The sequence below is a fragment of the Molothrus ater genome, chromosome 10 (assembly GCF_012460135.2).
Source record: "Molothrus ater isolate BHLD 08-10-18 breed brown headed cowbird chromosome 10, BPBGC_Mater_1.1, whole genome shotgun sequence".
NCBI classification, from domain to species: Eukaryota; Metazoa; Chordata; class Aves; order Passeriformes; family Icteridae; genus Molothrus; species Molothrus ater.
This window is the reverse complement of record NC_050487.2, coordinates 2,408,682-2,427,983: the sequence shown is the minus strand read 5'-3', so window position 1 is coordinate 2,427,983 and position 19,302 is coordinate 2,408,682. Positions and strand designations below refer to the sequence as shown.

Below are 19,302 nucleotides of genomic sequence, written 5' to 3'. Positions count from 1 at the left end.
TTGACTCACACAAGTTTTTCTGCAGTTCAAGCAATTGCAATTTCTTCTGACTTTGTGTTGTAATGATGATCACTTTGTAGCTGTTACATTGCTGTAAAGTTCTTTAAAGCAAGCTAAATATGCCTATTATGGGATTGTGCATTATTGGCAACTAAAAACCAGTAAGATTGTGACTTACAGAAACACCATCCTTCTTTCTCTGCATGCTTTCACTCTGATTTTTTAAAGTTTGTTGACATTTGGAATAGCCTATTTCTTTGTCACAGCTGCACAAACACTGATCCAAGGTGGGGATGAGAGACAAAACCCAATCCTTTACCAGTGCCTGTGCTTCTTTTGGGTTTCATGGGAAAATGAAAGATGGGGTTTTTTGGCAGGGAAAATCTACCCTACCCTTTTACGCAAATTTGCATTAAGGCAGAGAATTGTCAACGGCAATCTAGATCATTAGATCAGAACCTGGACTGCTGTGGTTGTCTGATTCAGAGCTGAATCATGTATCTGAATGTTTCCCATTAGTAGACTGTTCCTCCACCCCACTCTTATAAAAAGCAAGTGTGAAACCCTGCTAGTGAGTCCCAGTTGAACACGGCAAATATAAAATGCGTGCTGTATGTGTTTTGTCTTAATGTGTTACATGTGAGAGCTGAATTTCAGCTTCCTCACCGGCCTCAGATTTGGACTTTGCTAGCTTGGGAGATGCTTCCTTAAATTCCTTGTTGACAAAGTAGTAACAAATGGCATCCAGGCAGCAGTTTGTGTTGGCGAGGATGGAGGCGAAGTGCACGAAGTTGTTGATGCTCTGTATTGCCGAGCAGTCGGAGCTGACGGAGTCCAGGATGAAGCGGAGGAGATGCCCAACATAAAGAGGTAAAAAGCAGATGATGAACACAGCCATGTTTGCAGACACAATGTAGACAGCTTTCCTGGTCAGCATTTCATTGCAACAGTTGTCAGTCTTCTTTCTCCTGAGCTCTGCAATGATTTGTATGGAGCAGTAACTCAAGATGAGCAGCGGTATGAAAAACCCTGCAATAATGGTACACAGTGTGATCACCGAGGGTGTCACAGAAGATTTTTCAAAGCAAAAATCATCTTCTCTTCGGTCCTCAAAGCTTTTAATGAGACAAGTCTCACAGATGATGACTATCCAGAGGACTCCAGAGGCAAAAGCTGCCTTCAGTGGAGACCTGAGTGCCTTGGATTTCAAAGGGTACTTGATTGCAAGGTACCTGTCAGCAGCAATGAGGGTGATGATACCGATGCTCATGAAGCGGTTTGTGAAATAGCCACCTTCCAGAACCAGGCACCAGCCATCCACCTTCAGGTGCTGGAACTGGGACTGAGTTTTGAATGGCAAGGTGAAGAGCAGCAAGCAGTCAGCCACAGCCAGGTTGACCATGTACACTCTGGTTTCTGTCCATTTGCCAAGTTTGTAACAGAACACCCACAGTGCCAACACGTTCAGCACAATGCCCAAAACCAAAACTGGGATGTAAACACACAGCTGGAAAACTGAAAATATTTCATAGGCTGTGATATTGCAGCTGCTGTGGTTCATTTTGGGAGTATCAAAACGTACAGTTCCTGCAAAAGCAAATGAAGCCTTTTACAAGGGAGGTTCTGGACTGAATCAGTGATTAATTCTAATTGAGAGAGTTTGGGGCTTTGCTACCTTTTGCCTGATGTAGGGTACCTAGTGGGAAGAAGAAGGACAGGGACACAAGCCTGATCAGTTGTGAAGGAGAGAAAAACTTAAGATTCTCCCTGGGCCCTGTGTAGGGAAGACTGCTCTTGGAGGGTTGGGAGGGAAAAGGGCTTGGGCCCCTGTTTTGGCTCAGACTTGGATCAGACAGCAGCAGATGTCCTGCAGCAAGGAGTGATGTGAGCCATTGCAAACATTTGATAGTGGGAAGGGGATCGTTAAACCCAGCTCTCATCCCTTCCCTTATAGCAGGGCTCAGTGGAAGCCAGCCAGTGACCTCACAGCTTAAAATGTCCCAGATGTGCAGCAGAAGGACAGCTGTCCTTTCCCTCAGTCCTGAGATGTCTCTGCATCACTTCTCATTATGACATGAGCAAGTATTAGCGTATCTCTTATTAGTGTTGTCTCTCACCGGTTTCAGCGGCCTTCAAATTCTGTACTGAGAGGGCTGCACTGAGAATTGGAGTGCTGGGTCTGCTTCTGCCTTTCAAGGATTGTCAAAGCTGCTCTTTATCTCAAAAGCATTACAGCCACTGTTCCAAGACAAAACAAACTCACGTATGCCATGGCAGGAAGGTGATGTGGAAGAGGTGAGCTATGTTTGGTCTAGCAGGTGGTTTTATCACCTTGGATCTAAGGGTAATATTGCTGTTTGCCCTCCAGTTTTGGAGGAGTTAATGCACGTTCCACGTGCAACTGTTCATGGACAGAAAAACGCAAGATGTCTGACATGTCTTTGGGTTTTCCCTGCAGGGGAACGTGGCTCCATGGGGGAAGGTCCATGGGTCTCAAAAGCATCCGCAGCGAGCAAACCATAAGGCAGTGCTGCAGCATTTGTGTGCATCTGTGGATCTCGGTTAGCTTTGAAAATCATGCAGCAGAGGAATCACGCCAGGACACCTCTGAAGAGGTGAGGGAACATGGTACAGGCAGACACGTGCAGCAGCTCTGTCCTCTGGACATGAGAAATGCGTTACGAGCCCGTAAGACAAAAGGGAAGATCCTAACAGGGAGACCTAGAAAAGATCTAGTAAAGGCTGAAACAGCCCTCAAGCACCCCAAATGTGTCAGATGTGGTCAACATCAATATGAACTTTTGAAAATATATTGGCTCCAGCCCTCTCTTTCTCCATCTCTATTCTGGTGTCCCACCACTGCTGGGGAAAGGTGAAGCCTTGCAGAATTCAAATAACCGTGTCAGTAAATAGCCAGGAGAAATTACCTGTTCTCTTGCTGTCCTTGCAGAGAGTGAGTTCCTCCAGGCCAGCTGTGGAGTGCTGTGCAGGCAGGACGAGCAGTGCTCCTTGCACATGACCAGTGAGGTGTCCTCTGATCACAATTTCTGGTGGCTGTGAGAGCAGCAATGCTGGCCGAGAAAGCACCCGCACTCCTCCTGAACAAAGGGCAGAGCTTCCTCTGTCATCACCATTGGTGTGGCTTGTACCACCTCCTGCTGACTGAGGAGCCTGCAATAGCCCTGCAGAGAGGTGAAAGGCTTGTCTGCCCTGCATCCCTGTAGCAGTTCCTCTGGAAGTGGAATAGCTTTGGCTTTTTCCTTTGCTTTACCTTCCATTGCCTGATGTCTCACTGGGCAATGCCTGTTGACCTTCCTTTCCCAACAGACTGCTTGGAGGGGACTCATTGCCCTGAAATGTCCTGAGGTCTTGTCTCTGCCTTCCAGAGTGCCACCCCTGCTGGGATTGGAGCAGGAGTGGCTTCTGTTGTCACACTGCCTGAGCCCTGGGACAGAACAGCCCCAACAGCCCTGCAGCTGTTGAAGAGGTGAGGGCAGTGGTTTCCAGGCAGTTTTGTGATTATTATAAAGTGTTTCACTCTGAATCACAGTAGTTCTCTTGTCTTCCATAGCTCTTCTCAGCCAGCAATTCTGAGAAAACTGTGACCCTGTGACCTGCTGGCTCTGTGACTGCTCAGTGGTTGCAGGTGCCTGTGTCTCAGGGGTGCTCTTGGGCTCCCCACGAGAGCCTATTTACCAGAAAAGCTCAGACAAGTTGATCAATGAGCCTAAAGATGCTGATATTAGCACCTTGAATTGCTGTCTTGGGCAAACGTATTTCCCCTTTCCACTTTGCTCTAAGGTCACATTAGAGCAGCTTCTGGAGTATTTCTGCATTGTCTGTCTGCACATCACATCATGGCCCTTAAAATAATTCCATGCCAGTGTACAGTCACAATATAGTACAAACTTCTAAATTTCCAGGGACTGCTTTTGCATTTCTTGGGGCTGCTCCTTGGTGGATGCTTACAAGTAGTTACTGACATATTAGTGTGCCCAGCTCATTGATCCCCAACCAACAACATTTTTATGTCATGGTCCTTGTTGGTACTTTAATCTTCAAAGTCATCCAGCTTCTGGACTGTGATAGTTTCATCATTGTATAGAAAACTTTGCATCTTCCTCAAGCGTTGTTCACAGCCTCCTCTTGTCTGTTTCCAGGAAATCACTAGTGGTACAAACCATGAGCAGTCAAAGTCATGCCTGGAGGGGCTCAGCTCATAGAACCTCTCCAGTGTGATGCTTCCCATCCACAGCTTGGTGCTGTGGCAGCCAGATGAGGGTCTCATCAGCCCAGTGAGGTCTCAAGACAGGGAGAAGCCATGTCACTAGGCACAAAGCACCTGGCTGTGAGCAGCAGGTTCACCAGCATGTGTCAAAGCAAACTCAACACCAGCTACCAGCAGGCAAAGCTAGGATAAAGTGCTGTCTGCAGAGAACTTACATGGCTCCTGCTGAGGCTCTTGGGTCTGTGCCTGATTCCTGGCCACGGCAGCATCAGAATCCCCATCCTTCTCTGCACCCTGTTTCTCTGTCAGCCACCATCCTCTGCAGCTGCTCAGGGTCCCCTCCTTCCACGCAGTCACAGGTTTTCTCACCCCTGCCATGGACCACTGACGCTCACTTGGTATTTCCCCTGTCTCAGTCCTGTGAGTGCTGTCCCCGTGTGGCGTAGAGGAGGTGACACTTGTGCTGTGTCCCTGCTGGCAGCTCTCGGGCATGGTATTCCAGGGCCCAGCAGCACTGCAGAGCACTGGTGCCTGTCCCTAAAGAACCGTGCACTGACACCAGCATCCACCACATTGTGCCTGGAAAAGCGATTTTTTAAAAGAAAGTAGCCAGTGGGACAAAATATTCTTGTAAGGTGAAGAACCACTGGTATTGCCTGCTGTCAGACAGACTGATGAGCTCCTGCCTCCTTTCCCTGCTGGGAAAAATCTCCATCTCCCCTGCATGGCTGTGTCCTGCTGGCTGCAGCTGCAGGGGCAGAGCCCCTGGCAGGATGGGAGGATGTGCTGGTACCATCTCCACACACAGGGAGGGACACAGGGCTCTGGCTGCCCTGCAGTGCCTCTGCCTCGCAGGGTTGCTTTCCTGCCTTTCTCACGGCCAGAAGGGATGGTGCAACAGCAGATCTTGACTAAAAGAGAACTGTAGGGTTGAGAGCAAAACATGTCAGTCTTATTTTTAGCACATCAAATGGCGGTTTGAGGCTAAGTGCAGCAATCCCACACAATGACCAGCCCTGGCTGTTGGGGCTGTTTCCCCTTTCCCCTTCCCCAACACTGCACGGAATTGCCTTTTGCAGGAAACGCTGTCGGGGCTCCTGTGCTGCAACCCTCCCCATGCTTCTGCAGTGATGCCTTTTGGGGCTACCTAAAAACAGAGGCCAGACAGAATTAAGGCAATAAAAAGCAGTTCTATTTATTGAAGGGCCTTCAGGTACATTTAGGGCAGATGAAGACCTACAAGGGCTACACCCAAAAATGGATGATGGGTCACAGGTTTTCACACTTTTATAAATTTGTCCATTTGATATTGGGGGTCAATCTTCCAAGTACAGCTTCAGGTAATGAAGCCATGTACCCCAAGTTTACTGCCCCCAACTCACTTTTATTTTACATCTCTCAGGGCCTGGGGCAGTGAGATGTCCTTGATTGGAGAGGAATTGTTGTGTCTGCCCAAAATGGGAAAGCAGCAGCTCACACTGTGTGTGGAGTTTAGAATTAAACACTAAAGAACTGCAGGATTATAAATACATGAAAAACACAAAAGCTAAAAATCCCAAGGCATCAGCAGCACCAGGGACCAGCTGAGTATCTGTGCCCACACACTGGGCAGGACATGGAAAAGCCTGTGCTTCCCACAAGCCTGATGCTGCTTCAGGGCTTGTGGAGTTCCCTGGAGGCTGCTGGGCAGCACTCACCCCTGGAACAGCTGTGCTGTGCCAAGGAAACAAAATCAGAGAGGCCTCCAGCACCTGGAAGCAGCACCCAGCCCACAGCTCCCCAGTATTGTCCTTCAGCCCCCTGAGTAAGAACTCAGCTCTCAGGCCTGCCCAAATGCCACCAAACAGCAAAATAAAGTCTAATGCCAGCCCCTGCCTTCTATGCATAGGAGGGCCAAAAATGTTATATTGGTGGCTACTCACTCACTCACTCACTCACTCACTCACTCACTCACCCACATAAAAGCAGATTATTTTTGCAGATTCATAAAAGCAAGATTCTGAATTTTTTTTAGGCTTTTCCTTCTATTGTTTGTTGTTTTTTATTTTTTTTCTCACAAGCCTGAAGTGGAAACCATTATCAGCATTTTTTTCTTTTAAGGGACAGGAAAGTTACATCTTGCAGAAATGTTGGTAAAATGCAGTGGTTCAACCTTGCTGCTTGGGGGAGCTGATGGACTCTGGCAGCTGTGGCTGGTCCCCACTACCATTTCCCAGACTCTTGTGCTAGGAAATGGAAAAGATTTGGGGTTAAGGATGTTGCCATCCTCCTGGATTGCTATTGCAGTGCTGGATGGAGGCCAGCAGTTTGTTGTGGCCCAGGGTCTGATAACTCATCTGTTCCATTTACTGGGAGCACTCAGGGAACTGAGGCTTTGTTCAGACTGAAGCAGGATGCCAGAAATCCATCCAAAACTTGACATATAAACCAGATAATAATTTTTGTCCAGGGTAGAACATATATCTTCAGATAATCAGAAAGTTCCTTGCTCATTTTTGGGTTTCACTGCTAAATACCCTGCTGGAAGGCAGATCTTATATCTCGGTAGCAAAGGCTTTTCTCCCAGTCTCCAGGATAGGTTTAGCATTAAGAGTAGAGGACTCTGATGCATAATGGTAATAAATGAATATTATTTATAGATATGTTACTATGACACATCTTTATTTTCACTTGCAAAAGTATGGATTTTTTGTTTGTTTTCATAGCACTCAGTGACAACAGCAAAAAAAAATCCCAATGATGACAGAGATTGTGAAGTCAACTACTTTCTGCTTTACAATGAGAAAAAGGAACACTATATGTGAGGCCACATGTATAAAAAGCATTGCTATTCTGTATTTCAGAGTAGATAACCTATTTGGAGCCCATTGGAAATTGAACAAGTTCTCCATGTTAACTGGGAGAAAACATGAGCATGACCAAATCTGCAAAAATAAGCAAGTTATTTGCTTTCTGGATTAACAGTAGGTTGATATGAATCTTCATCTCTTTTTTCAAAATAATAAAAAAAAATCATAATAATCTTTTTGGAACAGTCATTCATTATAAGCAATGAGATGCAAAGTCTCAGAAGGGAATCACAGGTCCAAAACTGTTTTTGAAGGCCCTCTGTGCTGTTCCTGAAGTTTTTCCTTGCTGAACATCACTTGCCTGGCTTGTAAGAGATGTCTGTCAAGAAGCCTCTTGCTTTCTGGGGGTAGTTAATTGCAGCATATTTGTTGATGGGTGACAACACTCACACATCTCCTTAAGCAATATATGGTTGATAAGATCAGGCACTGTTTGTCTCCCATATCTTTTCCTGTCTTTGAAAAGATCATTTAGAGGCAGAACGAGGACTAAACAGTGTGCAATGGTTAAACTGGTCACATACACACACACATACACACAGGCTACTTGCTCTGCTTGCAGTGAAATACCAGGAATGCCAGAGCATTAGAAAATACACCAGTGAAGAAAACTGGGACTGGAGTTATCAGCTGAATGACCTGAGTAGTTTCATTTGTCCTTATGGCACGATTGCTCACTGCAGCTTCTGCTGTGTTGTCTGCCCAAGAATTGACACAAAGCAGGTGGATCTAATCCTGGATATGGGACACTTTCCGTGCTGGGAACAGTCCTTTGTGTGTTTATTTCACCAAGGTCTAGTCAGTGGTTTCAGACTGTGGTCTGAACCAGTGTCACTACTGCGTGGTGACACACTCATAGGGGAACTATATGTCAGTTGCCACTAAGGAAGTTAACTGCCTCTAAGTTTACATCAGCAGAATATGAGCTTGCAGTCCCAGGAGGAAATATTCTAGAGGTTTACAAGTCAGAAGACACTGAAAGTGAAGGACCATGAAGCCAACCAAGACAAGCTGTCACCAGGAGGCGCCTGGAGCTGCGATGCAATACAAGACTGTAGTCAGAGCTGGAGTCAAGTCACTGAGGACAGCAGGACAAAATTCAAGTTAACATCAGACCCTTTGGAGGGGTTTGCCCCTTTTTGTCCATCTGCCTATGCCTACAATGATTGCAAACACTGTATGTGGCTCCATTGCCTGTGCCTCAAAACTTGAGCAGCTTTGTGGCACTCAACACCTGCCATGCACTACACCTTGTTCATACCATCACTTGATCCGTGGGTGGCTCTGACTCCTTGCTTTGGTTCATCTTGGACCTGATAAATATACACTTGGGGAACATAGAAGAAAACTCTGGAAATTCCTTGGCTGCAAAATAATAGCAAAATGCATCCAGACAGCAGTTACAATTTGCTAAGCATGCAGAGACCTTAATATAGGTTATAACTCCTGGCAGCAGAGAACAAGCTCCAGTAGCTTCCACTGCAAACCGCAAGAGCAGTGAGATGTGGAAAGGTGAGAAACAGACAGCAAACACACACAAATTCACAGAAACTATCTGCACAGCCTTCTGGAATAGTTTTGTCTCATGAGGACCTGTGGCCATCTTCTTTTTTAGACATCTGATGACTTGTACTGAGCAAAACATCACAATCCCTAAGGGAATAAAATACCCACAGATGCTGTAGACTAAAGAGGAATAGTTAGGTAGAAGAGATTGTTTCCGAAAGCAAAAACGTTCCTTCTTACTGCGATACGTGCGGTATGAAACGGAATAAATGATCATTGCTATCCAGAGAAAGCCACAGACAGAAGCTGACTTCAGTGGGGATCGAAGGATCTTTGCTTTTAGAGGGAACTTGATTGCAATGTATCGATCAATCGCAATCAGGGTGATGATAAAGATGCTCATAGGCATGTTTGTAAAATAGATGTTTTGTATGGTTAAACACAGCCGGTCTATGGGATGTCTGAACTTGCTAAAATACAGCAGGAAAGGCAGGGTGAAGAGCAGGGAAGTGTCTGCCATGATGAGGTTGATCATGTACACCTTGGTCTCAGTCCACCTCTTGATTTTGCAGCAGAAGACCCAGAAGGCAATTGCATTCAGTGGGATCCCCAGAGCGAGCACTGGGATGTACACAACCAGCTGAAGCACCACAATGGTATCATCTGGATCTCTGTTAGTGCAGTTCTCCATGTTGGGCTGTCTCTGCAAGGAAAGAGTGCAGGCATGAGACTGAGCTCACTGGCAGTGTCCTGCGGCTGTGCCCTCCTCTCATGGCCCTGCAGCTCTTCGTGTCCCTGCACTGCTCATGTGGGCAGCCTCAAAAACTGAACTGGTTTTTGTTCAGTCCACAGAACTACCGAGACTGCCCTTTCTTACTGCTGGTGCAGGGTTAAGCTTGCCTCACCGTCTCTCCGGTCCTGGTATGAACAGTTGGGTCACAGCAAAGCAGAATACTCTTTTTCATTGTTACCTTTGCTCTGCTGTGGTTGTCAGAGCCACTGGCTTTAGGACAGCCCACACCAGAACTGGGCAGCATTATCCATTTGCCCTGGGCAGTATTCCCCATTTTTCCTGGGCAGCATTATCCATCTGCCCTGGGCAGCATTCCCCATTCGCCCTGGGCAGCATTCCCCATTCGCCCTCCACAGCCCTTGGTTTGCTGCTGAAGCCACCCTATGTGTTTGCTCTGGGTCTTGCCAGACCTGAGAACATCGTCAGGGCTTGAGCCCTTCCAGCCCAGTGGCTTTGCTCCCAGGGGCAGTGGGAATGCTGCTGCAGGCTGCTGGGTGGGTGGGTGCCTGCTGTGGGCAGGATTTGTGCCCCCAAACACAAATCCATCCTCTGGTGGGGAGGAACAGCTCAGCAGGGATATTAGCAGCCCTAGCAGATAACAGGCCTCCAGAGAAAGAAGGGAAAGTGAGCAAATGAGCACATGTGTCTGATCTCAACCTTCAAAGGTAGGAAGCAAAAATTTTGGTCAGAAAACATGAATCTGAGAACTTATCTCCTGCTCTTCCTTTAAATATCTCAGGGCATTTGCCACCGGCAAAGAGGATGAATCAGACTTTGTCTGCAGCTCATATAGGAAGTGTTTGCAATGAGCCAGGAACGGGAAGTGCCCAGATTCCTACAATCTCTTACCAATACCTTGCCTTATAAGTCAGCAGCTTTGAAACATCAACATGCAAATTGTAGTTAAAATAGATGATTGCATTAAGTAAGTGAACTGTTTCTAGTGTCCAAGACTGGGAGACAGATCTGGCACAGGAAAGCACAACACCTGCTCTAGTACCAGAACGGGTATGGCAGTACTGAGCCCCAGGCATACAGTCATTTTTAGGGTGGAATTCATGGAGGAGCTAACACACAGCCGGTGTCCTGGCGCTCTTGGGCTTTCAGCCTCATAGGTTTTGGCCCCTCTGTGGTTTCCGCCTATGCTGCAGCTGTTCCCTGGCAGGCTGTTGTGGTCACCTTGCAGTGAAAAAGCCACTCTGCCTGCCTATCAGTGGCCTGAGGAACAGCTGAGCCCTCTGGGCTGGACATGCCAGCCCCAGGGAGCCCCGCACAAGCGCGGAGCTGGTGGCAGCTCCAAGGCCGTGTGCCAGCTGTCCCCACACCTGAGGGAGCACTAATGGGACCTGCAGCGAGGGGCAGAGACCCCTGAGCGGGATGTGGCTGCCATCAGAGGCAGAGGAGCTGTGGGAGCAGCAGGGAGCCGGGCAGCGGCACTGAGTGCAGGGGAGCAGGGGTGAGAGGCGCACCCTGAGGGGCCGGGCAGGGCACGGTCGCTGCTGTGGGACAGGGAAGGGCCGGCTGGCTTTACCTGCTCCGCGGGCGGGCTGCTCCTCAGACAGGCCGCGGCTGTCTCGGCAGGGAAGGGATCCGTGCTGGCCGTGCTGTCACTGCTGTCCCGGGGCTGTCACAGCCCGGCAGGGCTGAGCCCAGCACTGAACTCGTGCGAACACCAGCGCTTCATTTATGCCCTGACTTCCTCGGGCTGGAGCCTCTGGTGCCCTCTGTTGTCCCGCTGCCGGCAGCTCAGAGCTCCGCCGTCGGTCCCCCCGCTCATCCCCGCCTCGCCTCACACAGCCCGGCAATTAAAATGTCATCTTTCCAGTCGGGGGAAAACAATTTCTGAGATAAAACCCGTAATGGTTGCAAATTGCCCGTCTGGCAGCAGAAGGTTCCTCAGGGAGGCTGGGCAGCGGTGCTGCGGTGGCAGAGGGGGCCCGGGCGGGACAGGGACATTTCCGAGGGGACAGTGGTGCCTGTGCCCCCGGGGACAGCGAGCCTGGGGACACACAGGGCTGCTGTCACCTGCACCTGACAGATCTGTGGGCTGGCTTTCCCTCAGCACAGCAGCCAGGAGTGCAACTCTGCCCATCAGTGCCACTGGGAAGCCATGTCACGGCAGTCACTGCCACCAGTGTGGCACTGAGGGGCTGCGACCTTTGGGAGCATGGTTAGGAGCTGCCCAGTGGTGTGTCACAGACATTTGCATGGGTTTTGCTGCCCACTGGCTAGAGCAATTGGAATCCCATCTCTCTGAGCCAGCTGACAGGAGCCAGACTGACTCCCTCAGGATTTGTCCCAATAATTCTTGTCTTTGGAGCTGTCATGGTTTGACACTGGCCAAATGCCAGGCACCCACGAGAGCTGCTCACTCGCCCTCCCCTGCCACGGCTGGGCAGAGGAGAGGAACATTTAACAAAGGGTTCCTAAGCTGAAATAAGGACTGGGAGAAAACACTTCAAGGGCAAAACAAGCTCATCTTAGAGATACAAAGTGATTTTATTACTTACAAAATTAGAGGAGGATAATAAGAAGTAAAGTAAGCCCTTAAAACACCTTTTCTTCTCCCAACCCCTCCCTCCTTCCCACTGACAGCACAGGGAGACAGGGCATGGGGGTTTGGGTCAGTTCACCCCCGAGATTTCCTTCTGCTGCTCTGGGAGAGCAGTCCCTGTGAGACCATGGGAGAGACAGTTCTCTGTGAACTTCTCCAGAGTTGGGTCCACTCTCAAGAGCAGCACTTCTCCCAAAATTCCTGCTATGTGAGTCCCTCCCATGGGAGACAGTCCTCCCAAAACTGCTGCAGTGTGGGTCACTCATCCACGGGGTGCAGTCCTCCAAGAACAGGCTGCTCCAGCCTGGGAGCAGGGCCCCCTCTCCACTGAGTCTTCCACTGGATCACAGCCTCCTCCAGGCATCCACCTGCTCCAGCATGGGCACCTTCCCCATGGGCTGGGGCGGAATCTCTGCATCCCCTGTGGATCTCTGCATCCCCCATGGATCCCCACGGGCTTTGGGTGGATCTCTGCATCCCCCATGGATCCATGGGCTGTGGGTGGATCTCTGCATCCCTGTGGATCTCTGCATCCTCCATGGATCCCCATGGGCTTTGAGTGGATCTCTGCATCCCCCCTGGATCCCCAGGGACTGTAGGGGCACAGCTGTCTCACCATGCTCTCAACACAGCCTGCAGAGGAATCTCACCTCTGGCTCCTAGAGCACCTCCTGTCTGTCCTTCTCCACTGATCTTGGTGTCTCCACATTGTTTCCCTCACATGTTCTCACCTTCTCCTTTTCTCTGGCTAGAAAAAGCTATATTTTGATTTTCTTCTTAAATCTGTTACCACAGAGGTGTTTCCAATCTCTCTCATTGGCCCAGCCTTGGCCAACAGCACGTCCATCCTCAGACCCATCAGGGACTGGCTCTGCCAGGCACAGTGGAAGCTTCCAGCAGCTTCTCACAGGAGCCACCTCTGTGGACCCCCTGCTACCAAAAACCAGGCCCTGCAAACCCAGCACAGGAGCTCATGCTCTCAAAGGTGAAGCAGCTGTGGGCTGACAGAGGGCAGGTATAGGTCACGGGGGAAGATGTGTTTGTGAGCAGGAAAGACTCCCCCACACTGTCTGGTGGAACACTCTGAGTATTGCTGGGCAGAGCTCAGTGCTGTTTTGGGGTTTTTTTAGCATTCAGAAAGAAAAAAAAGCCCAGTTCTAGGCAGCATTTATCCACTTCCTCTCTCCCCTGACTTTTCTAGGCTACTGACTCGTGGAAAAACACAAATCTGTGATGGAAATGTTAAAGGTGTCAGTGTGGGCAGGCTGTGGAAACCCAGCAGGGTGGGGCTGCTCTGAGCCCAATGGCACAGCCTGGTGACACAGCACAAGCCAGGGCAGGGCAGTGCCAGGGTGGCGAGTGCTGGGGCAGCAGTGAAATGCCTTCAGCGTGTGGGGGGAACAGCCCTGCAGGGATGGCTGCTCTGAGGAGCTGTCTGGGAACCAGGGCTCAGCAGGGCAGCTGGAGGCACCTGGCAGGAAGACAGCTCTGAAATCTGGACTTTGTGCCTTTATGGCATTGGACAAGTGTTGCTTTCATCCCAGAAGTGTTCCTTCACACCTGTCTGACCTGTTGAGTTAAAGGGGAAGGAGCTCAGGACAGCCTAGGCTGTTTTGTAGGGACATGGGCTTAATAATACGCCAGAACCATCTGAACAGCCACCCGGCCCAAGCTGCCAAAGGAATGGGATAAGTATAAACTGGTGTCTTGGTTTGGAAAGACAGGAGTCTGCTAAGGAAGGCAGTAGCCCCCCCTGAAATGGAGAATGTAAATCTCCCCCCCTCTCTGAGTTGCTATAAATTTTAAATTAAGGGGCTCTCAGGCAAAAAATATGGGAGCAAGAATAACAGTTCTTTAAGGGGGAAGAAAATGAAAGGATAAAATAAACAATGCAGTAGACTGGAACAACACTGACAGAGTCAGAACCCAGCCTGACACCCTGTGGGTCAGGCTGTTGGCAGCAGAACCATTGGAATTGTGGCTCAGCCCTCCTGCAGTGTCAGGGCTGGTTCTGCTGGAGCGGGGATCCTGTAGAAAGGTGCAGTCTCTGCCTCTGAAGATCCAGGGCAAGAGGCAGCTGCTGTTCCTCTGGGAATCCCGTGCAGAAGCTGTGCTGGTGTTCCAGAATCTCCAGATTATATCCAGGTAGGAATGCTTGGCTCCTCCCTCTGGGCTCACATCTCCCAATGGGATGCTGTAGTTCTTATCAGCCATGCAGGGACATTCCATAGCTGTTATCAGCAGATGTCCCCTCCCGAGGGAGGAGTGGGTGTGGAAGAGATAAGGAAAACTGCCCCCTGAACAGGAGACAGCTGCCATACAGATGGCAAATAGAATACATCTTGCCTTGCAATCTGGGACAACTGGATTTGTTTAATAATGGAAACAACCTGAAATACACAATGAGGTATGATATGATAGATACATTTGTACATGTTGGCAAGAAGGATCAGTGGATTTTAGCTGCAGAAGGAACTAAAAGAGGTACATGGCTCACCTGTCTTGCTGTACCTGTAACAAGTAGGTGCTGGAGGGTGGAATGGAGGCACGTTAACAACAACTGATTACATACACACTTTTACATATCTCTGTGACCTGTTTAATGGAAACATAAAGTATAACTTTCTAACCCTAACAAAGAACTTGCTAGAGAAAAAGAGCAATACTTATCCAATAGCCCTGAAGCTGTATTTCCTCTTTATGTTGCAGATGTTGGAGTTTGTTCCCCTTTAGCATGTCTGTATCTGCAAGGGGTGGGTTGCCTCTGGTTGTTGAGTACTGGCTTTGGGCTGTAGAAAGGCTTCCTGGAACTCCCTGGTGACAAAGTAGTAGCAGACACTATCGAGACAGCAGTTGGACGTGGCAATGCACCTCAACACGGAGGAGAAGTTCTCCATGATACAGAGCAGGAAACAGGTAGCTCCAATGCTCTCCATGATGAACCTGGCAAGCAGCCCGAGGAAGGCTGGCAGGAAACATACCAGAAATACAATCAGATTTGCATAAATTATGTGTACAGCTTTATGGATCGATTTCTCCTCCGGTGAATTTGTGTTCAGATGTTTCTTGAGGTCCCTGACCACTTCTGTGGAGCAGAAGATCAAGATGGCGAATGGGAGAATGAAAACAAAGAAAATGGCCAGCAGGCTGAGAGCAGCAGGCAGCGTGTAGGTCTGGAAGCAGAGATCTGCATGTCTGTGGTGCATCAGCTGGATGGTGGCACTGACTATCACCAGGACCCACAGGAGCCCACAGAGGAGGGCAGCCTTTGACGGGGACCTGAAGGCCCTGGCTTTCAAAGGGTGCTTTATGGCAATGTATCGATCAATGGAGATGAATGAAATGATGTAGATGCTCACTAACATGTTGATAAAATACATTGTCTCTGTAAACTGGCAGAGCTTCCCTCGGGCTGACTTATTCCAGAGCAAATAAACCATGGAAGGCAAGGTACAGATGACAGAGAAATCTGCAAAGACTAAATTCATTACATACACCCTGGTTTCTGTCCACTTCTTCATCTTGCAGGAGAACACCCAGAAGGCAAGGGCATTAAATAGTGCTCCAAAAAAGAAAATGAGGCTATAGAGAGCAAACTCAATGAGGCGAACATGGGGGTGAGGTTCTAGATTTCTGGTGCTGCAGTTGTTGGACACATTCATTGTCCTGAGTTACAGATGTTGTATGATGTTCTGAGACCTGAAATAGGAAAAGACATGGTAAGACCTCTTAGTAGCTGTAAAAAAAAAAGCACATGTAAGTACATATGTCTTTTGTTAAAAATGTGAATTTGAGCTTTCCAGAGCTGTCTTTCTCAGTCAGCCTGTGTCATCTTTGGCATCCTTTGTCAAGCATTGTTTATGTCCATTCAGTTTATGAGTGTCTCAGGGTACATTTCCAAGAGGACATGACAGACAGCCTTTATTAAATAGGGAGATCTTGAAGTGTGTGTGGGCAGGAGGCAACATGGCACTCAGAAGAGCCTCCCTAGGTAGTGGGCACATCCTGTGACAATGTGAACACAAATTCCTTAAACCAGGCTGTGCAGATGATGTAAAATTACCTTAGCTTGGTGTTGAGCTAGGGAGGGTTTGCAGCAACCAAAACTAAAGCCCAGCACAACCCATGAGTGAAAGCTCCTCTGTCAGTTCTACTGGGTTTGGATTCAGACTGGGGGTGAAGGGGTGGGAGTGCATAGCAAATGTCACTTGATAGAAATTCTTATGCTCTGGCTCTGTCTGGGAAGGTTTCTGAGCCTTTGCACCACCTTGTGAACCTGGAGCTCCTTCTCCAAGCTGAGGAAAACAGCTGAATCTGCATTCCTGCTCTCCCAAGGGAGAGAGTGAAGTATGCTGCTCTCCACCTCGCCAGGAGGGGAATGAGGAAGGATTAACCTGATTTTAAGTCCTTTTGTTCCAGGAGAGAGTAGGAGTCTGCAGATGCAAAGCAGAAAGTCACATCTGGAAGAGGGAACACCACTGCAGAACAAGGGCTGAATTAGATGGCTCCTGCTCCAGGCAGGCAGCCAGCCACCCTCAGAAATCCATGCTGTGGGAGTAGCTCTTGAGCCTCTGTCACACAAGCTGCAAGATGCTTGGCAGGAGTATTAGTTGGGTGAAGAGTGTGAGTTCATGGCCTGATAAAAATCATCTTTCAGCAGAGTCCTTCCTGTGCAAAGTGGTTTCATGTGACAAGCACATGGAAAAATTCTCTGAACCGGTGATTCTCAGTATCTGCCACTTCTGCTTGCATCTAAATTCACTTCAGAAAAAACAAACAAACAACAAAAAAACCGCTTTCAATGTAAAATAAGTTTTTTACAGAGTGAAGTGGGGAGGGATCTGGTGAAATCTTACAGCTTTCAGAGACCTGGGAAGGGACATCACCTCTGCCTAGGTAAGCAGTTATGTGCCTCCACCAGCAATGCAGACCTTGTGGCCAGTGCATGAAGGCACTGCCTGCAAATCAGAATTCAGTCCTGAAGTCACTGAAAAATACACAAATAACTCAGTTTTTGGAGGGATGTGTGAGTGTCTTGCAATAGCAGACACTAATGTGACTGCTGCACAGTTCTTGTATGCTCAGGCCTGGCTTTCCCAACAGAGGCTTGCTGCTCACTGCCTGTACCCTGCAGGGAAGGGGACACTTGTCCCCTGAGGAAAACCTCTCTGCACTGTGGACAGCAGCAGCAGGGAACTGTCACTGCTTGTGGTCACGGGTTATGGCATGAGGCAGAAGTCTGACAGCTGCACTGGTGCCCAGGCTTCTTTTCACTGCCTTGGGATGCAGTGCCTGCAGCAGCCTCTGCAGAGGTGCAGCACAGGCAAACCACACTGCTGGGCTCTGCAGCATCAAAGGGCTCTGGCCAGAGCTGCCTTTGGGGCTGGAGACCTGGCCCAGTGCAGTTCCCAGCAGCAGGGCTCACAAGGGCTTCAGCCCACAGGGCAGTCCAGAGGCTGGGAGGAGGATGGAGGAAATGAGTAGAGGGTTTAAAGCAGCCCAAAAGGCACTGATAGGGTATGAATGAGCAAAAAAAAATAAAAATCCTCAAACCTTTAAAGAGGTTCAGCTTGACTAGCTAGCATATCCTGTGGCTGCTGGAAATGCTTCATGTGGGGTAGATGAAATGCCTGCAGCATCAGAGGGGCTAGGCAGCAACTTAGAGCTGTGACAGAAGGATGGAGACAGCTGTGAAACAGCATCTTGCTGCTGCTGGAAGACCAGCAATAGGCTGGGGCTCAACAGACAAGGTCACCAGTGCTGTGCAGGGTGTCCTGACGTGCCCACCATAGTCTGGGGAGAGCTGCTCAGCAGCTGCCCCCCAGCCCAGAAGCTGGTGACCATCTGGGGAGGGAGGCCCAGGCTGAGCTTGTTTCCTCCAGCAGCTCAAGAAGCAGGAGGCTTCTGCCAGACCCTGAACAGAGAGGCTGGAGGAAGAGATGCAAGGCAGAGGCTGAAGGCACAGGGGATGTTGCAGCAGCACTGTGGTGGCTGCATCCTGTGTTTTTCCAGCAGGAAAGCAGCTGCACTGAAGGGGGAGTCTTGAATGGAAAATTCTTCTCCTTCCTTCTGGGAGAGCTCAAAAGTGGGCAGGCACCAAGGGCTGAAGGGTGAATATGGTGGGTGAGGTGGATAAGGACAGCATGGCAGCCCTGGTGGATGAGGGGAGGAACCTGGAACTGAGCAGAGAGAGAGCAAGAAGGGAAATGGGGCTGAAGTCAGATACAGCACAGCATCTTATGCATGAGCTGCCCTCAGACCTGCCACCCCCATGGCAACAGCCCTGACTGTCACCAACAGTCCTACAAATGGAATGGGTGGCTCCCAGCAAATAGTCAGTGAAGATGCAGCACAGGTGTGCGAACAGGCCTGGGCAGGGCAGTACCTCCCAGAGGTTTTAATGTACCCACAGCACTGCTGGCCTGCCCTGGGCAGGAGCTGGGCTGGGGGGAAGCATGGCCAGAAAGAGTGAGCAGCAAACTGTCCCCATGGCAGAGGAGACCCAGGTGAGGGCCCTGCCATGAAGTGAGGAGCTTTTCCTCTGTGTTTCCAAATAGCATAAAGAAATCTGCCAACTGCCTGCTCCAGCCTTGCTGCTGTTGTTCACACCCCTCTCAAATGCAAGGATCTAAGGCACAGCAGTTTGTTCTCTTCTTTTGAAACTTCTTTCACGCTCATCTATCACTGCATCCCTTGAAAAATGTAATGTGGTCACCCTAATCATGATCTGTTTTGATAGATGCTGGAAGGAGTTCTCTTAGACCAAAAAAAATTTCTTAGAATCACTCATTTCCCATATTGGGATGAATTAACTTCCAGTTCTCAGCGCTGTGATATTCCAGGTAAAGCACCCAGAGAATACCTTGGAGTAAGAACAGAACCTGGAAGGCTCAGAGATCACAGCCCACCCCAGGGACTCCTCCTGCCTCGCAGGGCCCTCACTGCCCAGCAGAAACCACGCTCAAAGCCTCCTCTGCTTCCCCCAGGCACAGCAGGACCCTGCTCTGCAGTTCTCAGGCAGCAAAAGAGGAGAAACAAAGTGATGTTACCTGCAGATTTAAGGTGCCAGAGTCAGCAGCAGGTGCCACCCGAGGCAGGGCACGAGGGCTCTGTGCAGCCAGGCAGGGCAGGCTGGGCATGGGCTGCCAGTGCAGGGCAGGGGCCTGGCACCAGCAGCTCCCTGGTACTTGAGGGTTTCCACAGCACCTCCTCCTCCTGCGTAAAAGCAGATTTCACATCAGTTAGCTTTCGAATGCCAGCCCTCTGGCCAAATCAATGCTGGCACTACTTCACAGTGAGCTCTGGTGCCTCACCACTGTGGAGACCTTGGTGGGGCATTTCCTGGTCTAGGGAGACACAAGAAGCTTCCCTC

At 49.4% G+C, this 19,302-nt stretch overlaps 3 protein-coding genes across 3 annotated transcripts; all 3 read right to left on the bottom strand.

The window, feature by feature from the left end:
* Positions 1 to 625: 625 nt before the first annotated feature.
* On the bottom strand, positions 626 to 1,561 carry LOC118690308 (G-protein coupled receptor 35-like). Its single transcript, XM_036389128.1, has one exon. It carries the CDS (start codon positions 1,559 to 1,561, stop codon positions 626 to 628), a length of 936 nt encoding a protein of 311 aa, XP_036245021.1.
* A 6,771-nt stretch (positions 1,562 to 8,332) lies between these two features.
* On the bottom strand, positions 8,333 to 9,274 carry LOC118689894 (G-protein coupled receptor 35-like). Its single transcript, XM_036388357.1, has one exon. It carries the CDS (start codon positions 9,272 to 9,274, stop codon positions 8,333 to 8,335), a length of 942 nt encoding a protein of 313 aa, XP_036244250.1.
* A 5,385-nt stretch (positions 9,275 to 14,659) lies between these two features.
* On the bottom strand, positions 14,660 to 15,592 carry LOC118689926 (G-protein coupled receptor 35-like). The gene has a single exon (XM_036388397.2). It carries the CDS (start codon positions 15,590 to 15,592, stop codon positions 14,660 to 14,662), a length of 933 nt encoding a protein of 310 aa, XP_036244290.2.
* Between the last annotated feature and the right edge of the window lie 3,710 nt (positions 15,593 to 19,302).